General features: G+C 37.1%; 1 protein-coding gene across 2 annotated transcripts in view; it reads left to right on the forward strand.

The window, feature by feature from the left end:
* LOC120531049 (solute carrier family 35 member E2B-like) overlaps positions 1 to 24,570 on the forward strand; it is a 121,909-nt gene extending 97,339 nt beyond the window's left edge. For both annotated transcript variants that reach the window (XM_039756031.1, XM_039756030.1), the window contains exons 8-9: positions 10,699 to 10,844; positions 22,415 to 24,570. In XM_039756031.1, the coding sequence (XP_039611965.1) occupies positions 10,699 to 10,844; positions 22,415 to 22,649 (381 nt within the window). In that variant the 3' untranslated portion in view covers positions 22,650 to 24,570. The remainder of the gene's footprint in view (positions 1 to 10,698; positions 10,845 to 22,414) is intronic.
* Positions 24,571 to 25,630: the final 1,060 nt, after the last annotated feature.

Here is a 25,630-nt window from a genome sequence, read left to right on the forward strand (position 1 = left end):
TTAATAACTTATAGACTATAATTTATTATTTTTCCCTTGCACTCAGTGACCAAACCTATACACACACATATAGACACATACAAACATACACACAAGTATATGTATGTGTATATACACACACACACACACACACACACATACATACATACATATATATAATTTGTGTGTGTGTGTGTGTATATATGACAGCAGCAATCCAAGCTGTGAGAAAACAGTAAAAAGGAAGCGTGTCAGACGTCGTGATACATTTTCTGATGCAGCTACCGAAAACAACTTCGTGACGCTGCCGCCAAATACACAAAACAATTACTTTGACAATCATGTCACATTATTTTTAAAATGTTTCCTTTTCTTTTTCATAACTTCTTTAACACATGACATCGCTGAAAAGCGGGTATTTTGCTATATGTATATATCACAGCGACACTCATAACAGTGACAAAACAATTACATTGACAATCATGTTACATTATTTTCAAAATGTTTCCTTTTCTTTCTCTTTCCTTCTTTAACACACTACTTCTCCGCTGCCAAGCGCGGGTATTCTGCTAGTGTCATATAAACATATGTAAGTGGTTGAGTAAGGCAGTATCAACCATAGGTAAAACGCGTGCCGAAAAAAATCTCTCAGTCCAAAAGTTTGTTTTAAAAGATTTAGTGAAAATTCAAAGCAAATAGTCCACACAAGAATAAAAAAAGGTTGTTACACATGTAGAATAAAAGGTAAAACAATGGAAAAAATGTTTCTTCTATAAACTTAGCTTTTCTTTTTAAACCTCAGTTGTTTCTATAATTAAAGATGCTTTACTTCGTCTTCAGTATGCTTTAAATGTACAGCACTGCATGTTCAATAGAACATATTAACTTTCATACTATTGAGCACATAAGGCATGGTTTAAAACCGTGTGCCCTCCATGCATTACACACGGCAAGGCAGGACACTTACTGAGACTATTCTATAGTCAGAGGGGCAAGAAGTAGTTAGAATATGCCAATTCAATTCAACTTGTGGGGGTTGTAAGAAACTCCCATAGACTATACATTAATATATAGGCAAACATTTAATATAACTTAAATAACTAACAAATGGCTCTTACAACATACTTTACAAGATCTACCTATTCTCCCTTTACCTAAGAAATCACATCCAACTTGCCTGAATGACTTCTGTCCTATTACAATAATGCCTATAGCAAAGATTTATTTTGAAATGTTAGTTAAGAATTACACTGCCCAAAGAAGTGCATCCATTACAGTTTGCATATTGTCCCAGTAGATATACAGGAGATACATTCTATGATCCTATATGCATTACTTGCCCTCCTGGACAACAGGACAGGTGATTATGTGCAAATGCCATTTACAGTCCAAAGTTTGGCATTTAACAAAATAACCATGCTCAGGTGCCTGTGTCTAAACACTCGGCTGTGCAGCTGGCTTTTAAACTTAACAGGCAGACCTCAGGTGATTTGAAGAGGTCACCACACTTCTTTATCCCTCATTTTCAACATGGGATTTACAGGACTGTGTTCAGAGTCCTCTGCTATATCTTTCTATTATATAAAAAAAATCTTGGGATGAAATGAGACTTTTTCAGAAGAAGAGATGAGACATTTTCAGAGAGATAATTTCATGTCCCATGAGATGAGACTTTGTGCCAAGAGATGAATTGAGGTCCAAGACAGGTCCAGGTCCAAGCGGGGGCAGAAATAAAAGACAAACAGTAGAAAAAAAAGACAAGTCGAAGACAAAGTAGAACGTTGTAAAGAGGTTCAAAAACGTTGGTGCGATACACATGCAGAAAGTACTAAAATTTGAAAGTCTCAAAAAATTTATAGTAAAGATTGCATTAGCGCTAACAAACGGAAATTATTACTCAGAGAAATAATGGAACAGCGAAAAGAGATTGAATACATGGACATAGGTGATATGACAGAGCTACTGCAAATTTCAAAGAAACTACAATTTGGTCAGGTTTATATTTATAATCAAGAAGAAGCGATCCAACATAGAGTCGAAACAGTTAAACAATTGGACTTATTAGAAATTCTGGATACAATTAGATTACATTAGAAATAATGGATACAAATCCATATGTCCAAAAGTATTACACTTTACACAAAATTTATCTGCAAAACACAGACAAAGTAGTTTTCTTGGATTTCTATATGAATCCGAACAATCATGCTCACTTATATAATAAACCAACATGTGACAAATTGTCAGCGATAATAGTTTTGAAAGACACAGTTGAAATTCGTGTTTATCCAAAAGCACAGCACGATTCGTCGCAAGCAGCGGATCCGGGAAAAGACCAGCGCATAGGGCCCGCACGGGGGTTGGCAGGCGAAACGAGCAGGGTGCAAAGTGCCCTAGTTTCCTCTATACATATGACAGCATGGCTGCACATGACTCTAATATTTCTGTCAAGATTGCTGATGATACAGCTGTGATAGGCATGATCACTAATAACAATGAGTAGGCTTACCTGGATGAATTAGAGAATCTGTCACACTGGTGTCAGAACAACTGTTTCCTGACACCATGACAAATGAGCGGATTCTGAACTTTCAGCGAAAACAGCAGAGTTACTGTACCTCCCCCTCAGTATTAACACCATTCGTAGTGCACAGTTTCAGATACCTCAGTGTTGATAACATGGGAGGACCTGACCTGGCCCAACCTTATTGAGACCTTGTTGAAAAAAGCACGCCAATGTCTTTACCACATCATAAATCTCAGTGAATTTAGGCTTCCCTCCAAGATACTGAAAATGTTTTATAAATCCACCATCAAAAGTATCCTAACAAGTAAGTATTGCAGACTGGTTTAGAAACAAAATGCAACAAGCCTGCAAGGCTCTGCAGAGAGTGGCACAGTCAGCTGAATGCATAACGGGGTGTGTTCTTCCTAACTTTCAGAACATCTATACCAGATGGTGTATTCTAGGAAATGCTACCGGTTCCTGAAGTCCAATTTAGAGAGACTGAGAAGGACCTTGTTCCCATAGTCTATTCACATTATAAATGAGGGGAGTGCCTAGAGCTACATTATGCTCCATCATTGATTCTCATATATAATATGGATGTGTGTGAAGTCACAGCTCAGGATTTGCGGACTCGGTCATTTGCGGATTTTTCTTAGAACCTAACTATTAATTGTCAGCGGAAAGCGCAAATATCCTACACAATTTTTTATGGCTTTTTTCATGGCAATACTGTGCTGTAGAGAGAACAGGAAGTAACTGCCAAAGGAAACGCGGTTTGGGATGGTGAAAGTAGTCAATCTGAGAACGTTATTCATTTTTCCTTGCTGGTGATTGAGTGTTGCCCTGTAACGCGTCTCCAGCGGAGTGTCCTTGTGTTTTCCTTTTTGTTGTTGTTTTCATTTTGTTATTCTTAAACGCACAAAATGTTGCCGAAATGCCCTGTGCCTTCTAAGGCCTCTGGCTTTGAGCCTCAGCACCAGAAGCAGTTTAAAATACTCCAGGAGAAGGTTGATCTACTGGATTTGCTCCGGGAACTAAAATGTTATGCTGCAGTAGCGCGCCACTATGGCATTAATGAAAGCACTGTACGCTACGTAAAGAAGAACAAGGCAGTGATCCAGAGTACCATATCTGTAAGTTTCTATGATAGTGCCAAAAAGGTTACGACTGTAAGGAATAAAAATATCGTCAGGATGGAATCTGCCTTGGCATTGTGGATCACCGACTGCAGGAAAAAAAAACATCCCCTTGGACAGTAACATCATCCTTGAGAAAGCACGAAAATTGTACCAGCAGTTCGCTACAGGAGACAGTGTAGCAACTTCCCATCACAATGTTCCTGAAACCTATAAAGAAAAGGCAGCATGAAACCCCACCAGAAGAAGACTCGTCCAAAGATACAACTCCTCCTGAAGTGCCTGAAGAAGAGGCGCCACTCAAGGAGTTTTAAATCCTCTGCATCGTACTGCACAGCTACTTCATCATCATTATCAATATCATTCATTATTGGTGAGTACCCGTACATTTTACTGTATTTTAATTAAATGAAATTATTATGTATTTACTTATAACAAAGAAAACGACAGTGCATGCCAAAGAAAATGCACTTGCATGAATTACAGTATTTATAGTGGTAACATCGATATTTTATATTCTAGCACCGCAGGAGACATAGCAGTACAGTACTGTACAGTATATGGGTTTACCTTTACATTCTGTTTTTAGGTAATGTACGTCGTATTAAGGTAATTTTTTAGGTAATGTATTAAGCTGAGTTTGCAATGAAATTAAAGTGCTTTGGGGGCATATTGTATTTAGGGTTTAAACTATAAAAATAGGCATTTAAAAGGCATTTTTTAACCACATCCAAAAGTCGCGGTTTTTCACAATTTGCGGGTGCTCTAGGAACGTAACCACCGTGAATTTTGGGAATGTACTGTCCACACACGTGTGTGTGTGTGTGTGTGTATGTATACTGTATATACACACATATATGTATATATATATATATGTGTGTGTGTGTGTGTGTATATATAATATGTGTGTAGCCAGAAATTGAGCATGGGAAGAGAAATCTGTTGGGTGTCTGTGTGGCTGTTTTGAATGCTCTGACTGAACCGTGTTTGAAGAATTCTGTGCTGACGTCGATGAAGTGACAGACAGTGCAAGCAGTCATATTAAATTCTGTGAGGATGCCGATATACCTGTTAAATCAGTCAAAATGTATCCCAACAGCAAGCCACGGAATTTAAGTGATTTAAAAGAACTGATAACTGGAAAAAACGGGGCATTTCAACTTGAAATATTAACTGAACAGAAAGAACTACAGAAAAAGGTGAAACATGAAAGCAAATTAGCAAGTATAAGGATAAAATAGAGAATGAACTGTGGGCTGACAGTTTTGCTTCATTGTAACTTGAAGATGATGGCTAACATTCACAATAAATGCAGTAATTGTGTTGAATTGGTCAGGTTTAGAAATGACTATCAGTTGTCTCAAAAATACAGTGAAATCTACTTCAAGATTGACTATCATGCATCCATCCATTATCCAACCCGCTACATCCTAACTACAGGGTCACGGTTGGTCTGCCGGAACCAATCCCAGCCAACACAGGGCGCAATGTAGAAAACAAACCCCAGGCAGGGCGCACACACATACACCCACAGACCAAGCACACACTATGGACAACTTAGAATCGCCAATGCACCTAACCTGCATGTCTTTGGACTGTGAGAGGAAACCGGAGTACCCGGAGGAAACCCACGCAGACACGGGCAGACCATGCAAACTCCACGCTGGGATGACCTGGGAAGCAAACCCGGGTCTCTTAACTGCAAGGCAGCAGCGCTACCCACTGCGCCACCGTGCCGCCCAGATTGACTATCAGTTAGCTCAAAAATACAATGAATTCTACTTATGGGTTGAGAGAAAGGATCTTTCTTCAGAAATTATTCGCCATAAAAACAGACTCAAGACTGGAGCTAGGAGTCAGCTCTTCTCTAATCAAAATCCTTCAAAAAACTAACATCAAAATGCTATAGCCCAAATGGAACAAATTGGTCCTTGCATCACTACTGTGCAGAGTAACACTCTCCAGTATTCCACTCCATATTTGAAATGTCTTTGGATTTGCAGCAGGTGTCCAAACTCTGGAAGTGGGTAAATGGTATTCCATTAGCAAAAACTACACACCCAGAAGCATCACGTATTAAGTTACATCAAACTGGTCAACAGCTTCTCATATCATTGAATCCTTAGAAAAGTTAATTAAGAGACAACTACTTAGCAAGACCCAGGCCTACGTAGAACTTTATCAGTTTTCATATAGAGCACAGAGGCGGTCGGAAGATGCCAAAGTGACACTTCTCAATGTACTGTACTAGCACATGGAAGGACCTAAAAAAAACACACAAGTTTGCCATTTAATGATTTCTGATCAGCTTTGTAAAAAAATCAACCCCACGTATTTGTTGACAGACTGATTGATCTTAATATAGAACACATTTATAAGAAGGGGCAGACATGGCTGTTCTCCTAGGAAACATTAATGTTTAAAAGTGTACAAAACCATAATGACTCTTCGTCTGTACTTGAATCTATTACATCTGTTCTTTTGCCTTGAGAGTTGTCACAGTGCTCTGCACCTGCACTTGGTGAGGAGCACTGTGCAAGAACAAAGTAGCTTGTAATATTGTATTATATTTCTGAAGTGGTAATGACAGCTTGGCCATCTAGCTTTGTGAGGAGAATTACTTGTGTTCTATTTTGTGCATTGTATTTACCTTATGTTTTGATACCCATTGCATGCCCAACCTGCCTGATAGGGGTCTCTCTGTGAATTGCTTTTCCCAATATATCTTACATTTTTTCCCTACAAGGGTATTTTGGGTAGTTTTTCTTTGTCTTCTTGGGGAGTCAAGGCTGGGGGATCTGTCAAAAAACAGTGGCTGTTAAAGCCCACTGAGTCATTCCCTGTGTGATTTTTGTATATACAAGACATATACTATTGTTGTTGTCATTTGGCAACCTCAGCATTAAGAATATAATGTATTGTAACATTGTAAAATTATAAAAATTATGGTTTATTGCAGACCTCTGTCACTGAGCAATATTATAGACAAGTCAGAAAGAGAGCAGACTTGATTCCATTAGACAGTAGCTATCTTCTTTTACCTAAATTTCAGCTCTTGCCATCAGACTGCAGATTTAGGTTCCCCAGAGTAAAGAAGAACAGATTCCAGAACCCATTTATTTCTAGTAATTATAATTGTTTGAACTTCTTTTACTTGTAGGGAGAGAGAGAGGGGTAAATGGGGGGGGGTGGGGGTGGGGAGTCATGTTGCCATACCCACCACATGACAAACCACCTCAGGATCCCAGATTAGGACCTGAGTGTAGCCATGCAGCAGGTGATACCTCAGCACCACACTAGTTCAGATGGAATGGGATGTTGCTAAATTTTGAATTTATTATTGTGTACTGTTAGAGGTAATTTTTTATTTTTGTACAAGTCTTGAGTGTGTTTATATTTGATAACACTGGTTGTCATTTGGTTCTTGTCTTGTTTTCTTGTATCTGTTTAGCAGTGTCTAATGTCTTGTACCTTCCTGCTGCAAACAAACAATAAACGTCTTCCTATCCTATGATTTGGAAGTTTGAGCATTTAATTTATTTTAGATCATTAAAGGGTCTATTATCACATTTAAGGTTATTCAATATATTTGTAACAATGAGTCATATAACAAATAACAGTGATAAAAAATGTAGTAGACTAAATTAAATACACATTTTTTAACAGTACTTTAAAATATTTTGTAGTTAAAAACATAGCCCAAATAGCCCTGTGGTGGTTCAATAGCTTTCACAGACAGCAGATTCTAATTCAAGTGATACAAAATGACAATGATAGTGTTTAACAATGAACTACAACCAAGATAGAGATACAAATATTAATTCACCAGAACCTCTAAGCAGAAAAGTACTTGCAACAGGCCTGATCTCCTGTATTTTATGTCATAGATAGACTGTTGTAATCACAACCCAAATATAGACCTTAGTTGTTTTTCTTTTTTATTTGTTACTATTATAATGTGTTGATTTCAATAGACCATATTTCTTGATCCACGGAATGCAAATAATCTTGTCCCCCTTTTCTATGAATTTTCACTTTTATTTTGCATTTGAATTACTTTTATGCTTCATTTTAAGCAATTCATTTCTTTTCTTGACTTTCAATATAGAGTGTCTTTCTTGAGGAGAAAAAGAAGACAGAATGGCCATTCTGAATAATGCTACAAATCCTTCCTATAACAAATAATTATTAAATATTATTAGCCAATGAATTATTAGACAGAAATGTGTCAAGAAATTCTCTTGTTTTATCATCATTTAAGTCAGAAGTTTTTTTATTTACTTCTTTTTTGTAATTTTTGTGTTTGTTGGGGGGTGGTCTAGTTGTATTTTGTTTGTTATAATATTTCTATATTTTTTGAGCTGTCTGTCATATAACTTACTTCAGGATATGGCACATGTGATGCACATTATTTTCTTAAAATCATACTTTTAAAACACAAATAGAGACTTTCTTTAAATTTTTTACAGTTTCAGAAGAAAAAGTTAAGTATATTAAACAGAGTGATTTCGGTACACTGTGTAACCTACTACCAACTACTAGGAAAATGAGCCTGGAGTTGGCCAGACTCCAAGACCAGGCTGTTTCTGTTTCTAACGAGTTTGCACACAGTTTGTGGGATGAACTTGCAGATTTGGGTGTGATTGCCGAATGTGATGTGGGAGACTTTCCATGACAAGACCCTGAAGGTTGCTGAGGGTTGTGTTGGTGTTACTGGTGTTCCCAGAAGGACGTGTTTCATCTCGCAGGGCACCTTGGATATCATTGAGAGAAGGTGCAGCGCACGGCTCAATGGCAACTCTGGTCTGTACTGGGAACTGAGAAGGACGGCTGCGAGGGCAGATAAGAGACATTTGCTAGAAGAATCTGTGAGCAAGTGACACACCATCTGTGGTCTAGCAAGCCATGTCCTGCTTACAGAGGAATCGAAGCATTACGCACATCTGAATCTGTTCCTTGGAAAGTCGCAGTCAGGGCGGCTGATGGAACGCTCCTATTGGATGACACTGCAGTTGTGACCTGCTGGGCTGGCTACTTTGAGCAGTTGTTCAAAGCTGATCCTCCGGCTAGGACGTTGAATATCTCTGATCATCCAATTAACTGTAAACCCCCCAATCTCACCGAGATTGCACAGGTGGTGAACCAGCTGAGGGGAGGAAAGGCTGCAGGTATCTGGGGTGAACTTCTCCAGGCGGGTGGTAAGGCTGTCTTCCTGGCATTGCAAGCAATCTTTTCTTTCATTTGGGAGACTGGCGTCATCCCAACTGACTCGAAAATGGGACTTGTCATCCCTATCTGGAAAGGGAAGGGTAATCGCCTGGATTGCGGCAACTGCAGAGGGATATCACTGCTCTCGGTGCCGGGTAAGGTCCTTGCTAAGGTCGTCGTCCTCAATAGGATCCGTCATCACTTGCTCACTTATCAGCGAATGGAACACTCTGGTTTTACGCTTAAGAAGTCTACCATCGACCACATGTTGGCACTGAGGGTTCTCATAGAGCACAAATGTGAACATCGGCAGAGTTTCTTTGTAGTCTTTGTTGATTTTTGTAAAGCGTTCGACTCAGTTGATCGAGCTGCCCTGTGGGACATCTTGAGGGTTCGTGGGATCCCCTCGAGGTTGCTGGATATCATGAGCGGTCTGTTCACTGGTACTGTTCACAGGTCGTGGGGTCCAGAGGCCGTGGGGCATCTGTTGGTGAAGAAAGATTCACGGATCTTGACTTTGCTGATGATACTGTGATTATCGCGGAGTCAATGGAGGCTCTGAACGGGGCTTTCGAGAGACTGAGCAAGGAGTTTGTGTGTCTGGGCTTATGAGATAAAAACCAAGATCCAGGCCTTTAATTACCTCTTAGGCACAGCCATCAGCAGTGTGTCTGTCTGCGGAGAGAGTGTTGACCTTGTTGAGAGGTTTACTTGCCTTGGCAGTGACATTCATGTCTCTGGTGAGTCTTCTTATGAAGTCATTAGATGGATTGGGAGAGCATGTGGGGGTCATTTGGTCACTTGAAAGGAATGTGTGGTGCTCCCGATATCTATGCAAAAGGACAAAGGTCCATGTCTTTAGAGTCCTGGTGCTTAAAGAACACATTTAAATAAGTTTAAGAATCCCATTGTTAAATGTATTAATTCTTCTGTGCTTGCTTTTAAGGGGAAGATGTACAGTAATTTCAGAAAGTATTTAATCCCTTTCACTTTCTGTAAACTTTTTTTATTTTGTTGTATATTTAACTTTAAATTTTTAAACTTATGATTTCTACCCATGAGTCTATCAACACTAGATAACCCATAATGACTACAGTAAGTAAAAACACATTTTCAGAAAGGTTTGCAAATTTGTCAAAAATCAAAAAATTAGCGAAATCTCACATTCATACCAATATTGAGACCCTTAATTAAGTACTTTGTAGAAGTTTCTTTTGTATTACAGTTTCAGGCTATCTTGGGTAAGTCACTACAAACTTTGCACGTGTGTATTTGGACAGTTTGTTATTCATTTTGGCAGACCTTCTCAAGCAAAGAGAATGCATCTGACCACCATTGAAGGTGCGATGACAGAGGCTATGAACGTGTTTTCACTTCCATTTAAAATTAAATCTACAATACAATAAATTCTGCCGAAAGTGAATGGGCCTGAATACCTTTTGAATGCACTATAATTTCTGCTTGATGTTAGTAGTTGCAGTGACATCTGAAATATTAATAAAAAAGTTTACATGTTTGTCTCTTGCCTTTTTGTTTGAAACTGCATCCTGTGTTACTATTAACACTAAAAACATGTCCAACAGGTTTCATGAGAGAGATTTTTTTTTTTTATTAAAATAAAGGAAAATATTAAGAATGAAAGCATGCATCATGAAAAAAATTATTAGACAGAATTAAATACATCATATTTAATTGTAAGTTTTTTGATATGATATTTACTAGGAAAATTGTACAATTGTAATATGATTATAATTAATAAGGGATATTTACAATAGGATTCATCAACTGATTAATTATGCAGTTTTTTTTTTTTTTTTTTACACTTTTAAATCTGTTATTGACAAAGTATCATTGTTTACATTTTAGGACATTCCTGTAATTGGTAGAAGTGGTCGCACCTTTAATTTCAACCAAGATATAGTATTGCTGCTTCTTTTTGATGGGATTCTGTTTCACCTGCAGAGTGTAACAGCATATGCTTTGATGGGCCGGATTTCTCCTGTTACATTTAGGTATGGATAACCCCAGTGAATGTATAGCATTTTTTAAACCACCTAAATATAGAAATAATGTGATTTCTACCTAATTGGTAAGCATATTTCTCAGTTCACTGTAATTTTTGTTAATTCATCTTTTGTGTCTTCAATCAACTTTAACATGTTTTCCAGCCGTTTTCACTGTGTAAGCACAAGTACGAATATCAGTAAGTAAAGACAAATATCAATTTAGCCTTATTTCCATTCTTACAGTAATATGAGATGCCATGCACATAATTAAAATGTTATTGCCAAATATCCAGAGTCTCAGGTTTGAATAAGGTAAGCTATCATTCATGGGTCTTACACTTTTGTGATATCATTAACTAGCCAACCCGCGGCGTACCATACGCCGCGTAATCAGGCCGGTTTTTTAACGATTTTTAAGCACAGGGAGAAAATTAACATTTGAAAAATCAGTAATGTAATAAATCTGCAAGAAAAGCAACATTGTAACAATGCACGGAACGAACCAACACACAATCGTCCGTGACTGAAAACTGGCGGATCACCATTGCGCCTTCTCCTGCCAGACGGAGGGATGGGGGTGAACGGCGCTCAGTCGCGGAGTGTGGAATGGGAGGAGAAGGACGTCCATTCAGCTCCCTCCATCATGCTAGTCTGCTGATTTCTCGTTCAGTATGCACTGCCCGCTCATGTGCCCACCTCCAACTCGTCACTTGAGGAGTCGTCGTCTTAACACAGTCCAGATGCACCTGTGACTCACGAAGACGTTTCATTGCTCTGTGTGGTTTTGGCTGCTTTTCTATATATAATCCACCAAGACACCCGACCATGGTAGTAGCGAGGTGGGAGGGGGGGTTTGTACAAAGGGTAGGGACGTAACCAGTGGGAGCTTATGAGTCGCACTTAGTGGGAATTCCACGGTTTGCAGCCCGAATGGGGTTCAACGGCTTTCCCACGCCTCTCTGCGCCGGGTAGACACACGCTCAATGGAAAGACACGGTTGTCTAAAACGGGTTGGTGTGAAAATACAACAGTAAGTGAATGAAAAGATGGGACTCTGGAGAGAGCAAAATACAACACAATAGTGAACCCGCGGCATAACAAATGCCACATAATTATTTATTGATGGTTGAACACTTCTGGAAAGACACCGTTTTCTAAAAAGGGAGGGTCTGAGGATACAACAGAAAGTGAATAAAAAGATGGAACTCTGGAAATAGCAACATATAATTGTCCGTGAGTGAAGAAGATGCATGTTTGTCGTGGATGCGAATTGCTGTATGTAGCGTGTAAAGCAGTTTGCTATGGTGCACGAGGTCGTGCGTCGTAACCAAAAACTCAGTTTTTAAAGACTTCTTACTTCATTGTGTTTTAACCTCAGTTGTAAAGGATTGTTTTAAGGATCCCATGGGATACCCCTCGCAAACCATTTTACACGCTGCATATGGCGACTCACCTCCACGAGAAACATGCCTCTCTGAACAGTCAAGGTGGCTCAGAGGTACATGAGGCCTCTACGAAAGATGAATATAAATGACGCCGTTCTTTCTGTGTTGTTGCGTCCGAATTGTTGGGCGTGGCTCTGCAAGTTGTCATCGTATCCAATGGTCTTGGAGTTGGTGGCCGTGGCTCCTCCCTGCGTGCCGCATAGGTGTCTTACTTGTCGGCGGCTTAGTGAATCCACGTGTTTTCCTTGGGTGTCTTGCCTTAGTGAATTATATATATAGATGCTGAAAAAGTGGAATACAATGCTTATTTTGAAAGTGAAATGTGTTGGCTCTGAGACTAAGAATCTGTGCTGAAATCGGGAAGGTTGCCGGTTTAAATCAAATAGTGCCACAAGGGATCCTACACTGTTGGCCCCTAAGTATACCAGAATACTCATAACCAGAAAATTGCTCCAGGGTGCTGTGCAATGGTTGACCCTGCACTCAGATCTCCAGAGGTCATGAGAAAAGACAATTTCCTCTTGGAAATTAATAAAATATAGCAAGTCAAAGATAAAATCAAAAACATAAAGTTTGAAGTAAGGTAATATCGTCAGGGATGCATTTTGTACAATGCGGTCATGTACTACACAAAGTTTGCACAGTATCATTAATTAGCTTGTTTACACATTAACTGTGTGGTGTTCCTCCACAACATTTCCATTTTCTTGCCAACTTCTGATGCTATTTTACTACAGTTTTGGATGATATACCCTTAATCTTTGTGTACTACCACCAGCACCTCTTGGCTGTGCTGGGTTGAAGGTCACTTCCTTCTGTTTCTCAAACTTGTATACCATAGTTGATTAGGTGTTCAGTGCTTCATAAGTGCTTGTAAATTTTGCTTTGAGTACATGTATTTCCTTATCAACTTATCTGGGATTGCGTAAGCCAAATTAAATCTGGTGTCCTGACATTGCGGTATATCAAACACATCTAATTTCCCTTCTGGAACAGCCTATGATGTGTGCTAATCCAGCAGGGAATACAGAATTTACAATGAATCTATGCAGAACAACAAAGTATTTTCATAATATTCTCAATTTGGTAAGGTACCCCTCAAATAAAAATACTGCATTTTTTTTTAATGCTTGTGTGATGCAAGTCTGACTGTGGTGACATGACACATGCACAAAGCAGATTGGGCAGCAACATAACATTTTACGTGAAGGACACTTAAGAGTACACATGCTTGAAAGGTCTGTATATGGCTGCTAAAAAGCATCATGGGGTGCGTTTGTCTAAGACAGTTACAGGGCGAATTTTCCAGGAAAATATTCAGCAAATGCAACATATTCATTACAAAAAATACTTTAGTGAATTTCGTCAATTAACACAATTGAGCAGAAATAGGAATTTGTCTAATCAGCTGCTTTGCAGTAACTAGGTTTTGGGTTCGTTTCCATGGTCCTCCCTGTGTGGATAGCGGTTTGAGCAGTCAGAAAAATGCTATGTAAATGTAAAGAATTATTATTATTTATTAATCGGGAAAAGTCAGTGCATTTCACATTAATTGTACTTTTGTAAACATAAGCAAATCAGTCTAAAATTTTTATATCCCAGCGCAAATTTCAGCCACCTTGGAGAAAAAATAAGCTTACCTACCTGTACTTCAGTGGAGACATTGCCAACTCAGGGAATTTTACAAGGTTCGTATCGCTTAGTTGTTAAAGTTTTTAAAGCAAAAGTGATTGGTCAGCAACAATATGTTGATCTTGTATGATGACTGTCAGAACCATCAACAACATTTCAAATCAAATTAATAGTATACTGAACAATTATTATTAAAGTAAAGTTGAATAAATTGAGTATATGTTTAGGTAATGTACCACTTCCGGGTAATGGATTTGGCCCAAAAGTAAATACAAATCTACAATTGTGCTGTAACAACCACATGCCAAATTTCATCCATCAATCTAGTTGCATTTTTGAGATATCGTGTTTACACACACACCCAGACATAATTCCCAAAAACAGTATTTTCGTACTTGGGGAGGTCTAAAACATCAAGATTCATTAAAATGTCGAGGTTGATTTTTTTTCTCATGATTACTATACTTTCTCTATACTTCGTGTGCAAAGTGGCAGATGAAATTACTGTCAACAGAAAGCAGGCACCTGAGAAATAAACTGAAACATTACTCACTCGTGAATTTTCTGTCCATTCGGTAACATTTTTATTAACCAGCACATTCTGATTTCAGGCATTTGAAAAACATATTGATATACAACAAGTGCAGAGAAATTGGTGTGTAAATCGATTTCTATTCCACAGGCTTTATGCGTGTATTCATCTCGGTCCGTCGCCGCAAATGCTGTGTGAACACCCGCCGTCCTTCACCAGTCGCCGGTCACTGAATATAAAAAAAAACAAAGCTAACCTTTACAAGTATCATACATTACACCGGCTGTCACAGACTGGAATCAAATGTATGTTTTTATTCTAAAATAGTAAGAATACGAGCAGCTGACTTCTCAAAACGGACTCGTCTGGGATTAAACCCGTGAACGTTTGATTACCAGTCAACAGTTGATACTGTTGCCCCACCGAAGCTGTCGTAGCAACTGCGTGTCAATGTCGAACCTTAACGCGTGTGCTTTTTCTGCAGTTATATTTTTGAATGGAAGCGCATTTGTTCTGTTATATTTGTACCTTTTGTGAAAATGTTTCTTTCTTATTTGGAATTCAGACTTCACACATTATAAACTTCATGTCTACATTTTGTCAATTATTACTAAAACATGAAAAACGTTTCTGTTTTAACAATGTGTTTACGTAGATCTATGTAGACACGGAACACGCATGAAATGCAAGTGTTCCAAATACTGTAACGATATAGTATTTATAAAAGGTGTCATTTTGCTTGATTTCTCACTCTATACCACTCTAAGCAGCTGACCTGCAGGTAAACAGACTTGAGCTGAGAAAACTGTGCGGGGTGGGGGATGCGATAGCAGGCTGTTTGCTGCTTATCAACACATTTAAAGGACAAAAGACGCTGACGGAAAGGTGCGAAGCGTTTTAAGGTGGGACGGATCTACGAGTTTCTTCGTAGGCTCTGGTACTTCTAGTGTTAAAAGCCCTTTTCTTCTGGTTCAAAAGGCCCTTGATATCACTTGTAATCCATGGCTTGTTGTTAGCACTGGAACTACAATGTCCATACAGAAATTGATGTAATCAGTAGTGCAGTCAACATACTCCTCAATGTTCTCACTATATGATCCCTGCAGGATATATCAGTCCGTAGTTCCAAAGCAGTCTCTCAGAGCCTGCTCTGCCTCAGGGAACCACTTCCTGAATGAGTGTGTGGTTGTAGGTAGCTCCCTCACTCTTGGTTTGTAGTGAGGCTGAATCATAACCAGGTTATGATCTGCTTTCCCAATCGCTGGCAGCGGGTGGTGCTGTATGCGTCTTTAACGTTTGCATACAGTAGGTCAATAGTTCTATTTCCCAGAGTGTTACAATCCACATACTGGGAGAAGGCAGGTAATTTTTTGTCCAGTGTCATATGGTTAAAATCTCCAGCGATTAGCACAAGTGCCTCAGGGTGCTGTGTTAGCACAAGTGCCTCAGGGTGCTGTGTTTGTAATTTAGCAACAGCAGAATGGATAATGTCACCCGCTATCTCCACGTCTGTCCAAGGATGGATGTAAACAATAACAACAATGATTTGTCCAAACTCTGGGCAAGTACTAGGGACACAGATTTACGGCCAACTGTTCAATGTCCCTGCAGCAAATGGAGATTTTGACGTTTACATGTCCAGAGTTGCACCACCTTGTATTCACAGAGAGCGAGTCCTCCTTCTTTCCGCTTCCTGCAGGTATTTGCGTCTCTGTCCGCTCTAACTGTGCTAAACCGGGCAGCTCCACGTTAGCATCTGGAATGGTAGTTGTTAGCCACGTTTCACAAAAACACAACAAACTGCATTCTCTATAGGTCCTGACATTTTTCACCAGCGAGGCTAGTTCTTTGATCTTATTTGGTAGTGATTTCACATTTCCCAGGATCACAGAAGGCACCAAAGGCTTGTAACGCCACTTTCTCGCAAGCCGCTTAGTTTTTAGCTTAGCTCCGGCTCTGCTGCCACGATACCGCCTTCTTACCTCGTCAGGTAAATAGTTTTTAGTTTTTCATTTAGGTTTTGTTATTTTATTTCAGTTTAGGAAAATGTTTTTAAATAATAGTTTCAGTTTTGATTTTGGTTTTCGTTAACTATACTAACCTTGCTCTGTATTAACATAAAATGCTGCAGTTGCCATTGTAGATTAATTAGTTGGAATGTTTTCAGTAGTAATTCCAGATTGTTTTATTACTTTTATTTCTCTTTGTGTAAAATTAGTCAACAACCATGCTGTTAAAGTGAAATGCAGTGTGCTGTCTGTGATGTTTATATCTCATATAATCTCATTTTTATTCTCATTTCTTCCTGCCCATCAGAGAAATTTAATTTCTCCAGTGTGTCTGGGGGTTTACCTTTGGGTGTCTTCCCATCTTGGTAAATAAACAACAAAAAAGCAAAATGTACATAGGCCTATAAATTAGTTTTTTCTTTGTGAAGTGTTTTTTCCTGTTTGTTAGTTTTGGGAAATGAAATGAAAACAATAACTCCAGTTAATGGCATTCTAGGAGATCATAAACCCCCATGAAAGCCATAGTACAGGAAACTTTCTAGTTCCTTCAACCAAAACCAGCTGATGACTTGCTTATCCCCAGATGTTCTGCCGTTTCTTTCATCACATTTTTAAGTTCATTAAGGTATAACTACAGAAACATATGACATTCTGCTGTTGTGTCAGTGACTATTGATATTTAATATTCTCAGGCACTTTTTCATCTCATTTCATGGACAAAGTAACTGTGGAAAAAGTGCGATGGTAGAATTCCAAGAAAGGAAACAGTATAGAAAAGGATTAACAAAGTTGATAATGATTTATAAGCTACATTTCTTGAATACTAAAGAAACATTGTTGCAGCATGATTGGACTAACAACCAACTAACCAATAACCAAAATAAGAAAAATTAAAATACTAGTAGGTTTACAAGTTTGTTTTTAGATTCTGAAACTAATGACACTTTTCTAATACTAGCAGGCAAATTAATTTCTCAGTTTCAACCTGAAGCCAAATGTTCTGCATGCTCCAGTACGAGTAGCTTTATATATAATTAAAATTTTTAAATAATCTGCATCTTCTTGTAATCAAAGCACATATTTTGAGTGTACATATAAATAAAATTCTTTTAATACAATAAACAATGCCAAAGCCATTTAAAGCTTTAGGAGCAGTATTTTCAAAGCAGCCTTGCACTTTCCTTGAAGCCAGCATGGAAAATTAAGAAAAGAAGTTACATAAGCATTCATCCATATTCTAATGGTAATAACAGAGGAAGCATTTTATATTAACTGTAGGTTAGCAATTGAACAGAATGAACATCCTGTGAGTAAAATTATGTAGCACTCAACAAAGGTTAAAAATGTCTCTGGTATAATTACATTTCATAGGTATTGAAATATTGTAAGTGTTAAAAGATAGATTAGCATCAGAGATAACATGCAATTTAGCAAAACTAATATTAAGGCACTGAGTTAACACTAGAATTACCAAAACTTACGAGAAAACACGTAAATCCGGCCCACCTTAAATCCACTCGCACGTCTCCATTCAGCGTCTTTTGTCTTGTAAATATGTTGATAATCCCAAGCAGCCTGATATACCATCACCCCACTGCCGGAGAAACTGCAAAAACCTTGCCCAACTGAAGCCTTGTTTATCAGCGAGTCAGGTACCTAGGCTAAAAAAATATATCGTTATTCGGAACACATGCATTTCACGTGTGTTCCATGTCTTCAATGATCTGTGTAAGTGTAGGATGACAGGAAATGTTGAACACATACCTAAAAGACAACATTTCTTTCATGTTTTAGTACTAATGACAAAATGTAGACATTAAGTGTATAATGTGTGAAGACTGAAGTCCATATATCAAATAAGCACTTTCACAAAAGATACAAGTATAACAGAGCAAATGCGCTCCCTCCCTTCCCCTAAGACTATAACCGACGGAAAAGAAATCAGGTTAGTGTTGCTTGTTAACCCAATTTCTTGTGTAGTACAGCAATTATAGCTGCTGACTTCTATTCAGAAAGTCCTGGGTTCGAGTCTTAACGTGTCCCACGTTTTGAGTAGTGAGCTGTTCTTATTGTTACTATTGTACAATAAAAACATACATTTGATTTGAGTCTGTAACTACCCCTGTAAATATATAGTACTTGTAAAGGTTAGCGTTTTTTATTCAGTTTTATGCTCTCAGTCATGTTCACGCTCGCCCCAATCTGACACTGCTGTTTTCAAATAAAGACAAGCTATAACAGAGGTGAACTAAGAATGGAGAAAGGGAACAGAAGCCCTCCCCACAACAAACATCCACATATAAGAACAACACAGCTGCACCTGATGTAAAGGCGAAAGATGGCACCGTTTGGATACAGGATGAGGTCCAGCGTCATCCTGCCAATCACCTTTCCTTCAAAGAAACAGCACAGCTTACAGAGCTCACCAACGTATCGTGCAAACTCCTATTTGTGATTATGTTTTGTGATGGTCTTTACATAAGAAGCATTTATATGTTACTTATATAAAAGTCAGATAGAATGTTACTTATCTTGATTTATTTACTTCATACAGTAAATAAGTCACCAGTAGACTGCAGAGCTTCCTCTGTTTGATGGACACGGGCATGCTCATAAATTACACGTGTAATGCCACGAAAAATGCCTGCTGACACTTTAGTACACGAGCAATGGTACGAGAATGCAGTTAGACTTTTTTTTTTTTTGGCACTTGCACCGTCCATATCTAAATACTAGTGTGGAGAGTCACCAGCTGTGAATTTTGAATATACCTGTGCATATCAAGGGACTAATTTGTCATGCATCTTCAGTGTATATGAGCATCTACCCTAGGTCCAGAGCCAATCCTAAATATAGCAGGTCAGCTTGTCCCCAGCTACAGATTCCAACTCTTCCTGGGGAATTCCAAGGTATTCCCAAACTAGCCAAGAGATAGCATCCCTAGTACATGTCGTGGGTCTGCCACAGGGTCTCCACCCAGTGGGACTTGCCCAGAGCAGCTCTTGAGGGAGCAGCCAGGAATTACATTCTTATGACATGCCCAAACCACCTTAGCTGGCTCTCCTGAATCGGGTGGAGCTCATGAACACAGATGAGGACAGAGATGTAGATCGATGTGAAAGCTTTTATCTTTAGACTGAGCTCCCGCTTCACCACCTGTACATCACCAGTAAAGCAGCTGTCATCTCTCCTGCACTGTTGTCAGCCTCACATTTCTTTTTTCCATCACTTGTGAGATACTTTAACTCCACCAAGGGCAGTTGTCCCACACTAACCCCTCATATGAAGAGAGCATTCCACTCTTTTCCGTGAGAAAGCCACCATGACCTCAGATTGGAGGCACTGATCCTCATCTCATCCACTTCACACTCCGCAACAAGTTGCTCGAGTGCAAGCTTAAAGAACCTGTGTTTCATGTCCAAAGTGGTTTATTTCATTACTAAGGTTTAAATCACCTAAATCTTTCTCACTCAGGTTTGTAGCCCGTTTGTCTACAGAAACTATGTTGATTGATTTTGTTGGTTACCAGATTCTAGCTGTGAACACCAACCCCAGGATCAATTTGTAGCTTGTAATTAAATTACAACTGCTGCATAGATAAATCTTTATTTCTGGAAGGTAAGGTATTAATGATACTTCGTACTGCTTCTTGTGCATGTGTTTTGTGATTTCTAAGAAAGAATGGCTTTGTCTTTATTCTAATTACTGTATATACTGAACATGTCTTTACAGTACAACACTGTTACAGCAATTTAAAATCAGAGTTGCTTCTGTATTTATATTATATTTATCAATAATATATAGTTTAATATCTATTGTATTTTTAGAAGAATAGTTTTAAAATATCATGTTTGATTTAAGACATTATAACCTGCTACCTTACAAGCAGGTTTAGAAACTGGTGTCAGAGTAATTTACTTACACAATTCTGGATTGCTACCATTAAATGCCAAGGAGGGCAGATTGCCTTTGAGTATGAATTTAACCTTTACAGATGAACATGCGTACTGTATACAAAAGGTTGATTTACTAATGTTGTGGAATGAGTAAGAATTCAAAATATTCTTTTTCGTTCCTCAATGTAATAGTACAGATTATTGTACTATTGTATTGTTTTTTTGTTTGGTAAATTTTGAGAATGTTATCTTACCAATATTTAACAAAAAACATGTATTTTAATTGAATATTTCCATGGTTCTTTATTATGACATTATTGTGAATGCCAAGAGTGTAATGTATTTAGATTCCTGGGAATGTTTTGAGGTGCCATCTGTGCCGGACAAATATAATTTTTTTATCCACACAAAAAAACCTAAACTGAGTTATTTGTTTTCTCGGTGTTTCAATGATCATTTACTTTATTCCTATATAAACAACTAAGTTATACCTGTAGTGCTTACAAATTTAAATTAGAACAAGATTACAAAGGTTTGTAGCATTTCCGTATGTAATATGTATTGACTTAAGTCTTCTCCTCATTTTACTTCCTTCTTGTATGTAGTTGTAAGGCAAAGGTAAATATGCACTTTGTTATTCTTCCATTTGCCCCATTTTAATTACCTATCCATGGTTACATATATTTTCAATATCCGTTAAAGTGTTAAAAACAGAGAATTTCAGTTTAGTCTGTTCAGAACTATAAATCTCATACAGTCCAGGGTCAAGGTTAGTGTAGAATGACTACTGTTTAAAGGTAATGGGGGGATGACATAATTCTCAAAATAATTGTTCAATATTTTGCAGATCTAACATGCTTAAAAATGTACTTGAACAGGAAAGACCCTAAAAGATTTGCCATTTGACTACATTTAACATTCTTTTTTCATTTTAATATTTACTGCCTTTTGATGTAATTCTGGGTACAATGGTGTTACTACGCTGAAGTCTATGTAACTCCTGAGTGCAAATTTGAATATGCCCTGTTCACAGACATAGGGATAAAATGAAACAAAAACAAACAAAAAAAAAAAAAATATAGGTGAGAAAGTAAATCTCAAGATGCCTCATTTTCCAATATTATGCAAGTCAAGAAATGCAGGTTTTGCATTGGACTCTGCATTCATGTGGCGGCGACAGACTACAACAACTGTGATGTACAGCCTAAATCAGTAAGTGGTCATTGCGAAGCTCAAAATGACTGATAACTATTGTTGATTAGACATTTACGTCCTGCATTGTTTTGAAATGCAATACATTTTATCATACAGTTAGACAAGACAGGGTACACTGGCATTTGCCACAATACTGTATATGATATAATCCTAAACAATAACTGGCTAATATTTCTGCTATATATCAACTCTAGCCTTACTGGAATGATATACCATTAATTATTCAGAGCAAGATGGAACAAAGAACACCCAGAAATCCTGACTTCAATGTGTACACAGAAGCCATTTTTCATCTTAATGTAGCATAAGTGAACTGCTCTTGGATTAAGCGTGCACAGATAAGATCAGCTTCAGTGACAGCTGTTACACACAGCATTTAAATAGTCCAAACATGTACATCATACAGTCCACACTGCTATAGGGCCTCAACCAATGATAATACAACGAAATGCTTTGATGGCTGCATAGGTGCAAAAAGATGATGTGAAAGTTTTGATACTTTCTTTTGCTGTTGACTTAATCTTTTGATTTCAATTGCAATTCCATTTTGAGACATTTAGCATTGATCTATCACAAAACATGTTAGGAAAATGTACTTTTCATTTCAGTTTTTTTGTACTATAACAAGTCTTCAGTATATATGCCAAAGGAATATTAGCAGTGACCATTGCGTTTTTTTCTTATCTTTCTTGATTAATCACAGTGCTTTTTCAAACATTTTTATTGCCACATCTATCTGTATCTTCATAACTAGAGCATATTGAATAGTTTTTAAGTAATGCAAAAAAGTTTTATTTATGATTATTGCTTTTTTAAATGCTCAATAATAATATTATTTTATTTTCAGTGTTGCAAGTACTGTGAAACATGCTTTATCAATATGGCTTAGCGTCATCATATTCAACAACAAAATTACCATCCTGTCAGCAGTAGGAACAGTCTTTGTTATAGTTGGAGTGATGTTGTACAACAAAGCCAGGCAGCTCCAGAGAGACAGCTTCCAAGACTTGACCCAGAGTTCCAACAAGGAGAACCACCAGTTGCTACTTCAAGATGATGATCTTAAAATGCCCATAAATTGACCAAGTGGACATTTCAGTTGCAGATATTTATATCTTTGAATGATCAGGATTTTTTTCTATGAAAAACATTTCATAATTAATATATTTTGATGCTGTCCATCATATAACATTTGCCAGTGTTCTTCTTTATGATCTTGTGATTAAAGCCAAGGTGGAAGAAGAAAAGTTGAATGCCTACCATACATGATTATTATCTGACACTTTTTTAATTAAAAAATGACCTGAAGATGTGTTTATGATTTCCTTTATTCATATCAACTAACAGCAGAACTCCAACTAGAAAAGGCATACCTTGAAAAACACTTTTATGTTTTTGTTATGAAAAGTCTTGGAGTGCTGGTTGAATTTTCAAAGCTGGATCCATACAGCATTCTATTACTATTATTCCTTTTTCCTTATGAGTTGTTTAGGAGTTACTGATTATGAAGTACATGCCATTTTCTATACGCTTTTTATTTTAAGGAGTACACAACTCAAAATGCAAACAACTAAGGAAGTTTACTCTCAAACTTTATAACTGAATTTTTTATTTACAATTTGAAAGCTTGAGATGTTACTTGAATTTAATCTATAATATGTCTCATTTATTTGCAATTAAAATAAACAAATTGTAACATGTTTTTAAAATAAAACATTTAGAGCTTCATTATACAGGATGTTAATTATATGTGGATTTAATTTTGTATTAATAATTTAACTGTATTTTAGATGTTTCAGCCAAGCTTCCAGCTCTCTATAAAGACTTGGAAGCCTACTAAAGATTGCAGTACTCCCATAACTATACACTAGCTTGACATTTGTTGTTAAGCCATATTCAATGTTATTACATCTTGCCCTGTATAATAATCATTTATAAAATTTATTTAATTGGTATATTGATTGTATCAGAATAGCACCTACATGGTTTAAAGTTTGTAAACAAAATCTTGCACACTTTTTTAATTAGTAGTTCCTGACTTGGCCTTATTACATGTTTCTTAACATTTGCCTTGCTATGCTTATCTTTGTGTTAATGTATTTTTTATGTTCATTTTATGTACATGTTTTACTTTTATTTTCATCCTTTGACATTTATTTTCAATTAAATATGTATCATGGCTTTTCATTTCTATTCCTTCCTCAGTTGTTAGTGTTATGTAAACCGAAATCCCAGTGGAAGACTTTTATCAGTGTGATATGTTAAATATGACAGCTCACTCCACATTGGAAATCTGCACATTTAATGAAAAATAAATGATATATATTTACCAATTTTTAGACCTGCCATTATATTAATGTTCCGCTTACTACTCGTCACATTTTTAATTCGTTTGAATTTTAATACTTTTAATATGTAAATAAAAGTTGAAATGCAGCTGCTTGTCACATCTGTTTATGTAAGACATGGATATAACATAGGCAATATGTGTATTGTACTTGATTGTACAAAAATTTCAATAAACATCTCTGATAATACATTTTTGGTATATAATACTTAAAAAAAATTGCACAGCAATGTTATGACAGGTTCTGGCAAAGCAGGGACTCCAGGTGACATAATTTCTCTTATTTCTTTAATAATCCTCTTTTTGCTTCTTTTCTTGATTGACTTTTTATACACCGTTGGATTTTACTGAATGTATGTGTCAGTTCTAGGGTTTGTAAATACGTATGTGGGTTTCATCTTTTGTATTAGTCTGTTTTAACTGTTTTTCGGTGCTGTTACCGAGGCTAGTCTCCCCGTGCTGTTGATGAAAACTGTACTTTTCTCTGGCACTTTTGAAGGAAGACCTAATATTCCATATAATTTCCTGTCGTTGTTTTATCCTCTTCTAATTCATTCCAGATGGCAAGACCAAAATATCCGGTTAATCGGCTGGTTATATGATGCCCTGATATGTATGTTGTGTTATATTCCATTTTCCTGACAATGGATTACCATTACAATGTGAGTGCTGATGCTTAGTAAATTAATTAGTATCACCTATTTTTATCTTATTTGGTTTAATTTGGAAACATATTCCGATTTTTAATTAGTATCACCTATTTTTATCTTATTTGGTTTAATTTGGAAACATATTCCGATTTTTTAGAATGATTGCTTTATTTAAAAAGCTCAGCTCATATCTGTCATAAACTAATCTTCTTAGCTTACTTAATATGCACTGGCACTACCAGTCCCAAATTGCACGGGTTTTAGATGATTAATCATCGGCCGTTTAATATTGGACATATACATGCCGTCAGAAATGCCTTTTTTTACTTGAGGTTATTATTATTGTATTATCTGTGCTTACTGTTTAAATGTAAAAATAATAAAATATCAGCTTCACTTTTTGTCTATATAATTTCAAGAAAGAAAAAAAAAAAAAAATATATATATATATATATATATATATATATATATAAAGAATTGATTTTTTCATGTGTCCTTGAAAAGGATATACAGTTTTAAAAGTTAATGAAAGGAGAAATTTTTTATGTAGAAACTGTTCAACATGAGTCATGTACTGTATTTCAAACTTCAGTGCATCATTATTATGTCTGTGTGCCAGATGTGAAGATATCTGTCAAAGTTCATACTAATTGGTACACTGGAGTAATCAAGGATGTTTTATACCTTGCTGTATTATGAATTTACAGTAATATATCAAATAAAAATAAAAAAATTTGGCTTAGGCTACTAAATGGGCCACTATATGCAGTCATTATTGAAATATAGTCAGTCATAAGAAAATTTGTAAGTTACAAATGTGCAGTACAGCAACTTCTACAGAAGAGAGGCAATCAAGAAAAAGCTTGAGTTTTCCACTTTATAGGTAAAAGGCTTTGGACACCTGTTCATTACATATATGTGAGCTTGTTGAACATCCTATTGTAAAACCATGGGCATTAATATGGAGCTGAAATCCTGAACCCCCATACCCCTTCAGTGATTATAATAACTGCTACTCCTCTGGCAAGGTTTTTAACGTGATTTTGGAGTGTGTGTACAAATTTGT

This window comes from Polypterus senegalus, chromosome 6 (assembly GCF_016835505.1).
Source record: "Polypterus senegalus isolate Bchr_013 chromosome 6, ASM1683550v1, whole genome shotgun sequence".
Taxonomy (NCBI): domain Eukaryota; kingdom Metazoa; phylum Chordata; class Cladistia; order Polypteriformes; family Polypteridae; genus Polypterus; species Polypterus senegalus.